The 10,279-nt window shown below is 37.4% G+C and overlaps 1 protein-coding gene across 1 annotated transcript; it reads left to right on the forward strand.

Moving 5' to 3' along the window:
- Nucleotides 1–5,136: 5,136 nt before the first annotated feature.
- Nucleotides 5,137–9,193, forward strand: LOC104280035 (FSD1-like protein; the record flags this gene model as incomplete). Its single annotated transcript, XM_009877563.1, has 3 exons — nucleotides 5,137–5,252; nucleotides 8,560–8,769; nucleotides 9,095–9,193. Coding segments are annotated over exons 1-3 (424 nt in total), but the record flags the coding sequence as incomplete, so codon positions are not given.
- Between the last annotated feature and the right edge of the window lie 1,086 nt (nucleotides 9,194–10,279).

The following is a 10,279-nucleotide window of genomic DNA, read 5'->3' on the forward strand; positions in this document are numbered from 1 at the left end:
ATATATATATGTATATGTAAAATTAAATATCTCCTGAACAACTGTCAGTTGAAAATTAGGATGAAATAAATCTCTATAAAACTGAGCCAAGATTTACAAAGTATGCGATGGCCAGCAGTCAACACATGGCAACTGACCTGTGAGTTGCCTAATCTTCTTACATGACACTTGCAGAGAGTCTCTGCGTTCTAGCTGCAGCTATCTGTGGATGACAAGAAGTTTGTTTTACAGAACTTCTATAAAGATATGGATCTTTAATTTGCAACCCTGAACTCTGCAGCTGTTCTGAAAGATTATATGAAGTGGAATTCAGGGCAATTCTTTCTCTGTTTCCTCTGTTTCTAATGCATTTATGTGCAGTGTAGGCCTGACTTGGGCCTCACGTTGTGATTCCAGTATAAATAGTGTGTACTTAACCACAGCAGACTTGTAAATATGTAAACATGTGCCTAACTGGGAGAGTATGGTTACAAATTAATAAAACAGTTCTACTTTTACAGTGATTTAGTACAATAGGCACAACAGTACTCCTGTTAGTAGTAGGGTCAGCCATGCCAAATCCAAGACCCAATTGCTTTTGCCTTTGTGCATTTTAACAGGAAGCAGGACACAAATTATTCTAAAAGAACGGACAGGAAAGCTGTCTTTCTGTGTCAGTTATAACTTTTGGCAACATGTTTATGTGCTGTCATGCTTCCTGAGTGTCAGCTTTGATTTATTTGCTGTGAAGAATGACAATTCCTAAACTGAATGTTTTTCTTAGGACTCCAGTTTGAGTGGTCCTTTCCATCTTGTCACAATGATGTGACAGTTTAAAATCGAATTATCTCTTAAAGGAAAATGTAGTTTCGAATTTATTGTAAGTTGTTTCTTTTCAAGTATTTCTAATGCGCTTTTTTTCAGTCAGATGCATTAAGGAAAGTTATGTGAATGTTTGCTAGGGGGAGTGGAATCTCTTTACATTTGGAGTCTGAGACTTAATATACTGAAATCCAATTCAGTGAAGTGTAATATCTAGGATTTGGAACTTGTACTATGCTAGCTTGCGCTTGTACATGGGCCTTTGGATATGGCATTTTAGGGTAATATTGCCGTGGCTATTAGCTAGCTAAATCTGTTGCTCTGCTAATAAAAATACCAAGTGTTCCTGAAAGGGCAGCTCCAGCCCAGGTTTTCTTTTGAAACTTTTTTTTCTAGCACTTTAGAAGAAGATAGCATAAGACAAAACTAAGGGGTTTTTTTAAAAATAATTTTTCTGTGTTAGATTTTTGGTACTTTTATGCCCTAAACTAGTGTACCTGGAAGTCTGGAGGGTTCATTGGTTAACAGGATGTGATTTGACACTGCTGTGTAGGTCATCTCAAATGGGACGATACCGTTCTTTGTCAGTAGCCTGGAAACAAACTAAATTCAAAGGAACGAAGCCAGGACTGTGTTGCAGAAGACTGATTGTTGAGGCCTGACTACCACATATTCCACAAGGTTATGAGGAAAGCTTTTGTTTTTAAGTAGCTTTGTTTTGTGTCCAGCTGTCATGTAGGAAAAAATAGTCAGTGGTTCATACAATAACTTTGGTTTGAGGTAAAACAAACCTCACTTTTAAGCTAAATTTTCTCCTTTTTTTTTTTTCCCACTTTACGAACATAAAATTGGCTTTATAGCAGGAACAACTGTGATTCTTTTTTTTTTTCTTTTTAAATGTTTTTTTCATTGTTGGTGCTTTGTGTTTAATGAGAAATTTAGAAGTCTTTCACTTTTGTTTGACTTTGAAGTCAGCAGCTACCTGTGTGCGTTTTTTTTCCCCCCTTCCCTTTGGAAGGGAAGGTATTTCATCTGAATGGCAACTACATCAAGTAGCAACGTGATAACTTCAAGTAACTGTGAATCCATGCTAAGAATGGATGCAAGAGACCTAACTAAGCCATCACTGCTTCAGCAATAACCTACTGTCTTAGGTTTGCAGTTCTGCTCGGTGAAGAACAGGGATTTTGTCTTTCCAAAAGCCTGTTAATATTTGTCTTTGAAATGTAGAATGAGTCGTAGAATCATGGAATGCATTGGATTGGAAGAGACCTTCAAACGCCATCTAGTCCAACCCCCCTGCAGTGAGCAGGGACATCCTTAATAGATCAGGTTGCTCAGAGCTCCATCAAGCCTGACCTTGAATGTCTGCAGGGGTGGGAGACATCACACGTGATACACCATCTCCACTTCTGCATCTGCTTCCATGATGGCATTTAAATGTTGGGAAAAAGCTACGTTCTCTAGTGTTGAATAGTGACAAATAGCGAGAGGCTTTGAGGTAGTATTGTTGGAATAATACAGTGAACATTCAGAGAAGAGTTAAAGCAAGTCCTATTCTTTCTTGCTGGTCTGAGAATACATGCTGTGATGTGTAGCCAGACAAGTCAGGTATGGTTACATCCCACAAGTAAACGCTTAGTAGTTTCACAGAAAATACTATGGTAGTTAAATTTTACTGACTTGGTCATGGAGCTCATGCAGTGGAGAGTGACTTTACTGGTTAAGAAAAAATCTGAGTTGACAAAGTCACACCCAGGAAGTAGTTTGGAATTGGTTTGGTGGGGTTCTTGACCTCAGATTTTTCCCAGTTGTTACATTGTTGCATTTCTAACCAATACAGTTAAGGTGTTTTGTGGGAAAATTTATTTTGGTAAAAATGTTAAACTTGTTTTGATCTTCAAATCTGAGCAATACATCTGAGACTGTTCTCAGCTTTCTTGCATGTTACTGCCATTGATACTTGCATGGAAATACTAACTACTTTCTCTCTCTTCTCCCTGACATGCATCAAGGCTACCAGACAGATCAAAGATAGGTACAGTACAAAGTCTATCACTTTTGTGTCTTTGAATTAATCTCATCCTTGAAAATGCATTAATTTTGAAAGGGTCATAGTCAGCTTAGGTTGGATTCATTGACTCTTTTTTAAGTGTTTGTTGTGACATCACAGCGTTTCAGAGAACTAAAAACTTCTATGCTTCTCGTGCAGTGTTTTTCTTTGATGACTCATACCTTAATAGAGAGATTTTTTTTTTTTCAATGCAAGGAAGTAGAACTCTGCAGCACCTGTTATTTCTTAAGTATATATAACTAACATTAATACAGTCTGTAATTAACTATTATTAATAATAAACTTCTGATTTATTATTAATACCTGGTGGCTGATATTTAATCATGTTTCAAGCTGTCTCTTTAAATTATGAGAAAATCTTGGAGGTTTTTTTAAGTACTTACAGACTTGCTAGCTAGTTTTCCTTTTGAATATAAAAAGTCTTGTAGCTCTTAAAATATTTCTGGTTACATCACTCTAATGTCAGTGAAATTGCTATTTCTGATAGCTTTTCTTTGACCTATGTCTTCAAACTATTGCCTAGAAAGGAAAAACTGTTTCAGAATAAATGCTAAGGCCGTTTTCCTTCACTTGGAGATATACTACATTCTCAGACACTGACGATCTTGTTCAGAAAACTTACTATGATGTGCATAATATCTTGAAAGACATCTCACAGGGCGTTTCTAGCATATGTCGCTCTTGTGGATCAAATAGGTTGGCTTTCAGTTTACAGATTTTCAAGGAAGGTCTGGTCTGATTGTCTAAATTCTCCAAAGTTTTGTGTAAAATGAGTAGTTGCCAGAGAAATTAATCTTTGCTTTTCCAAGGGTAAAGATCTGGTGTCCTTAAAAAATCAGAGGGGTAGTGGCAGTGATACAAATCTTGGTATTTTTTATCTCTAATAAGCATTCTCTTACTCTTCTAGTTTCTGGAAATACTGTGTGATCTAATGCTTTAGAACCAACTGTGATTGGTTGTCTGTCCAAGATTGATGCCTAAACAAAAGTTAAAAAGCTATCCCGAAGCTGACTACTTGGTGTTCTTTCACTGCTTATCAGGATTAGTGTCCCTTAAGGAGAGATTTACTCTACCTGTCTGGCTGAGTAGTGGAATCTTCTAGGCCGCATACCAAATTTCAGAATGTCAGCTCTGTCTTGAGAAATCAATTGGCTTTTATGATGTCCAGTTTAGTGTCATAATTGTTTTATATCCCCAAATTGTAATGCTTGTCATTCTGGACATGCTTCTAGTCTTTAACACTCACTTTGTATTTCCTCCCCTTTTTCACTGAGTGATATTAGCACACAGTCTCTCTTACATGCTAGTGAAGTACATAATGCGTACCATTTCCTATGGGTTATTAGGTGTTCTAAAGATTTCACAGATCTGTGGGTGTAAATTGCATACAAGTGTTTGCAGTCAACTTTCTTAGTGCTTATTACTTTTTAGTTAAGAATCTCATTTTCTAACGCATAAGGTATGGCATGTGTGCTCTCTAAATCAACAATATTCAAATTATGCTGTATGGCCTGTGCAGCATAATTTGAAGTGACTTAGGAATATTTGGAATAAGGACTGCGCTACAATTTCAGAAGTGGAAATGGGAGCTGTGCTTTAGTGTGCTTCAAGACTGATCTGATACTTGCATGTTCCAAAGCAATATGGTGCCAGCAACTTAAACGTTTCTTCATCCCCTGATAAGATCAAAGGTAGATGTGAAACCAGAATATTCAGATTGCTCCCCGCTATTTATGAATGCATTCTGTACAGTGCTTAACGTCTGAAAATGCCATTTGAAAAGTAACGAATTGATCCTGTTGAGCAGGAAAGTCTTTCGATCTTTTTACACTGCAGGTTTAAGTTTCAGAGTTTGAAGTATGTAAAACATGGTCCTGATTCTGAAGTGCTTTATATTTTTCATACTTCCTGACTTTCTATGAAGTAGTGAGTTTTGTTTCTTCCCATCCAAGTTTTCACTGGTAAAAGAAGTTTTAAGCTTTTCTCTAGTTAATTCTGATATTTCTTTGCCTAGTGGTGTGGAACAACTAGGAGCTTGCACCATATTCTCTTTGGGAGGTCAGATTAGCAAAACTCTTGGAGTCTGTGCTAAATGGTAGACAATTATTCATTAGAAAAATATTCTGGTCTTCCATCAGTATTTTGACTAACCATTTGACATTAATGATACCGATTATCTGATTACTGTTTTTGAAAATGGCTATAGGGCTTAAACTGCAAAATATATTTTGCTAATGTTGCTTTCTTGACTTTAGAGTCACAATGGCTTCAGCATTCCGCATCTCTCTGAAACCAAAGGTCAGTGATAGTATGACTCATCTGATGGTGGACTTCGCTCTGGAAAGGCGCATGCTCCAGGCAGTAAAGTTTTTGCCAGGTAAAAACTGTATGCAGTGAGTTTATTTTGTTACTGCAAGATGAACTTACTGTGTTTAAAACAAAACCACACCTCTTGCACCCTTGAGAGCAAATTTTTCATGCACCCTAGTGAGCAAATTTTTCAGAATATCTAACCTCATTCTTATTAACTGGGTGTTTAGCTGAATACCACCAGGGTAAAAAAAAAATATAGGTTTTTATTGTGTTAATTTCTACATAATGTAATATTTCAGAAAATAGCATTGATCTCAGAAGTGAAAATGAGTCTTCCAGACCACGCTTTGTCTTGTCAGTTCCTCTGTACTTACTGACATTGTCTTGTGTTTCTGAAGACTGTACTGGCTTGCTTGATGCTTAGTGACACTGTGAAGTCCTAGTCATCTGCAGCAGTGTTACTCATGGAACTGTGAGCTAGTACATCGCTTACAAGAGGGGAGATATGTCTGAAATGCAAGAGAGGGGTCATCTACAAGGGCAGTGATATTGCCATAATACAAAACGTGTGTTGATGTGTCTATTTGTTACTGTTTGAAAGTGAACTTAGGTGCAGTATACCTGTAATATATTTTAATTCACATCGCTTTCCTGTTTAAACCCCTTTGCCCTTGACTGATACCAAGAATATATTGACAAGAATACTGCTGGCAGGGATGTAAATTGTTTTGCTTCTAAGTCACTAATCCAAATCTGTTAAGGATTTGGCAGCATCAGTTTACATTTCTGCCGTTTATCATGTATGCTGCAGATAGTTTATGTGGTAACAGGTCTAGTAAGTTACCAACATTATTCCTAGTGATCTGCTAGAAGGTCTAGGCAAAGATTCACCTTTTAGTTTTAGATGCTGGGTGGAAATCATTGCTCTGTATTTCACAGATAAGGGAGCAAGGTGGGTAAGCTGATCACAGTGCACCTGTTTAACAGGAATGAGAGCGTAAAGCTGTAACAGCAAGCAGGAACGAAGTCTTACGTGTAAATGAAGATATTCTACTGTAATGCCAAACTATCAAATTACTCTCCCACCAAATACCGATAGCTTACACTGTTGCAGGTGAAATTGCACTGGGCACTTACAGACCTTCATACATCAGGAAATACTGATGTCTTAGTACGGGTGGGTGAAAACAGGTTTGGTGTTGTGGTAATGCAGTCATTTGAAGACTGCTTGCCAGAATTGTGCTGACGACTTGGTTACTCCAAACACATGGAAGACTTTATCTGATATATACTATGACAAGCATTGTTAGGGTCGCTAGCTAAACTTACAGGTGTATTTTCTGACATACTTGTCCTCACCTTAATTCTTCTTTTGCCTAAGAAGGAATCCTACTGATATTCTCAAATTATTGTTGGATGATTTTGAAATTTGATGGCAAATGCATGTGATTAACACTTGAGAATCTGTTGTGGTTTAACCTCATCAGGCAGCTAAGCACCACACAGCTGCTTGCTCACTCCACCCTGCTGTGGTGGCATAGTGAAGAGAATCAGAAAGGTGAAAGTGAGAAAATTTGTGGGTTGAGATGGAGACAGTTTAATAGGTAAAGCAAAAGCCATGTATGTAAGTGAATTCATGGCCTACTTCCTATTGGCAGACAGACATTCAGCCAGCTCTAGGAAAGCAGGGCTCTGTCGTGTAAGCGTTACTTGGAAAGACAAATGCCATAACTTGGAATATTTCCTTTTCCTTTCACCCGCTTTAAATTGCTGGACATGATGTCACATGGTATGGAATATATGGCATATATGTAATATCCTTTTGGTCAGCATGATCAGCTGGCTCTGTCCCCTCCCTGCTCACTGGTGGGGCAGCGTGAGAAGCAGATAAGGGCTTGGTGCAATAGCTAAAGTGCCAGTGTTACCAAAACTGTTTTCATCACAAATCCAAAGCATTGCACCATACAAGCCTCTCTGAAGAAACAGAACTCTGCTGCAGCGAAAACCAGTGCAGACTTGAATGCTTTTGACTTCAGTCTCTTCTGTGCTGCATATTTGTCCTCTAGCATTTTAAACCTATACCACCAGTTTCAGTATAATTCCTGCTTGGTTTAAACTGCAGGGATGTGAAGGGTAAGAGGGTGTGTTTCAGTAACACTGGATTAAAATATTTGAAGAGATCATGAAGGGAAGGTGTGGGAAGGTGTGAAGCAGTGTGCACAAAGCAAACTTGGCCTTCTAAGAGACCTGCTATAGCTAGGAGGTGTTTGTATCTAGATGGTAAAATCAGACATCTCTAGATGACTGAAACATAATTAATGTGATTCTCATCAGTCATTAAGGAGGGGAATCATGGCTAGCAATCTGTTCAAGAAATAGTCGCTTCAACTGCCTAAAGGCAACCTGTATGTAATTAGGACTTGGTCACTGGGACATAACTGTACAGAATAGCACAGTTAAGGGTTTCAGTGTCACGGAAAGGGATGATTTTTGACAAATAAAATTTGCATGTCTATCAGTTCCACAGGTGCATCAGTATCGTGCCTTTTTGATGTTCCTGCTTGATACATTGACTCGCAGGCCAATTTTTTGTCTCTTTCAAACTTTTCTGAGTGCTGAAACAAAGGAAAAGCTTTTGCAGATCCTTCCTCCAAAAACTGCAAACGATAAAAAAAACCTTCAGCAAAAGTCTTCCTTAGAATGTAGTTTGGACACTAGGAAGAGTGCCTTCTTCTGCAAAAATTTTTCAGTGACTTAAGTGCTTTTTGATTTAATGGAAATACACTTCTATGGTCTATAAACAAAATTCCAGTCTTTAGTGAATCTTATGAATTCTTTCCCCTTCTTTATAGTCAAAGGATGGAAAGAAAACTAGTTAATTGCAAACTGGCTAGTGGAAGCTATTGCACTGTTAGTTGTCTGTAGTGATGGAAGAACAATTAAGTGATACTGTTTGAGGGCTGCAGCATACTTACCTTCCAAAGACTCAAAAATGAAAGTTTACTTTGTAATGTTCTTTCTCTGTAGTGTTATTCTAAAAGTAGGTTTGTCATTTTAAGTCCACTTGAGTGTAGCATGGCCTTCTTACTACTTACAGGACAGGATCAGCGCAACTACTGACAAAATAACATCTGGAAAACGTGATGCCAATGCTCGCTGCATGTAAAATGCATATTAAGTGAAAGTGATACGCTTAGTCTTCTCTTGTGCTTTGCTAATGGAATAGATCCTCTGAAAGAAATGAGTATTACTGGTCCAAATTAATACTCAGTCCATTTTATTATTTACTTATTATTTATTTTATTATTATTTATTCCATTTTATTATTTGTTCTTTATTCTTTAAACTGGCCTGTATTTGTCTTTCTGCAGTCCCTAAAGCTCCAGAGATAGATCTAGCAGCATGTCTGGTTGCTGATAACTGCATAACAGTATCGTGGAGAATGCCTGAAGAAGACAGCAGAATTGATCATTTTGTGCTTGAGTATAGGAAAACCAACTTTGATGGGCTTCCTCGAGTGAAAGATGAACAGCATTGGGAACTGATAGACTATATTAAAGCTACTGAATATACATTATCAGGTAAAGTTTTTTTTGTACTTACAATCCAAGAATATTTCTAAAACTCTTTATACTTTGAAGTTTTGCAAAATACCTATTTTTCTCTACATAATGAAGCTTTCATTATTTCACGTTAGTCTTGGGTGCTTTTTACCATAATGACTCTGCCTTTTATTTTGACTTTGAGGTTTTGTAAAAAATCACATTATATGAAATTTGCACTATTGTTAAGCTTGTTTTTTGCAGATTGAGATAAATGGAAGACAGATGCCTGAAATTGGTCTTAGTCTTCTAAAATTTGTCGGTAATTAATATTAATTCAAGCCTCTAAACATTCACTTTTTAGGTCTGAAATTTGATACAAAATACATGAACCTTAGGGTACAAGCTTGCAACAAAGCTGTAGCAGGGGAATACTCTGATCCCGTGACTCTGGAAACCAAAGGTAAAATTTGACAGACTCTAACCTTAGATGTTGTGAAAAACGTGCACTTACTGTTCTGCCTTCACATATGAACTTTTATGTTAAGTCTGCTTCTGCATGAGTACTGCTGAAATGTGTCCTAAGTGAAAAGCTTAAAACCATTTCTGTAAAGGATTAAGAAGCTTATGAGCACAAAGCTGGCCTTTTAACTTTTAGACAGTAAAAATGAGGCAGTGATGTAACTTTTTCTGGCAGAGCTTGACACTGGTTGTTTTCAACTGTAGATTGACAGTATTGTGTGCAGCCACATCATGCCAATGTATAGCAAGAGCAGATGAATGTTGTGGCTGAGCGTCAGCAGGGCTCTTAGAGCATCTAAACAATTGATGTCATTGGCTGGTTATAGCTACTTAGCATGTGATGGGTAATAGCTTTCTGTAAATAGAAGGTGTTGAAAAGGATTTGGGTTTGTAGCTCTAGATTCTGGTCACTGTCAATATTCAAAAAATAGACAGCTCCAGATTGCTAAAGTTATTAAGTCATGGTGTTAGAAAACAGTTGGCCTGAGGGTGGTGGCTTCCTAACGTTGTTTTGGAAATAAACTAGAAATAAAATTTCTCGGAAGTGGTATTTTGTGACAAAAACCAATCTTAACTATTATGGTGGAGATAGTGACCTGAGGCTTTAACTATAGCCAGGTCTGTAGTGTAAAGGGCAAAATGACTGATGTGAACTGGAAAATTAAAATAAAACTTTGTTACTTGTGCATGTTGCTTCGTACAGTTGCAAGAAAAAGTATGTGAACCTTTGGGAATTTCATGGTGTTCTTCATTAATTTGTTGTAAAATAAGTTGATCTTAAAAAAGCAAATCAGACTTAGGTTAATCTGGAGTCTTGTTAAGAAAATGAGTTTGGAAGTGTGGACTAGAGCTATGTCAGTTGATAAAAAACACTCAAATTTTTGAGTTTGCTCTGCACAAGATGTATGCTTATGTGAGCCATGCCTTGTCAAAAAGAGCTTTCAGAGGATCTACGATCCAGAATTATTGATTTACATAAAGCTGGAAAGGATTACAAAGTGATTTCAAAGACCTCAGAAATTACCAG

This window comes from Apaloderma vittatum, unplaced genomic scaffold, assembly GCF_000703405.1.
Source record: "Apaloderma vittatum isolate BGI_N311 unplaced genomic scaffold, ASM70340v1 scaffold6161, whole genome shotgun sequence".
Classification (NCBI taxonomy): domain Eukaryota; kingdom Metazoa; phylum Chordata; class Aves; order Trogoniformes; family Trogonidae; genus Apaloderma; species Apaloderma vittatum.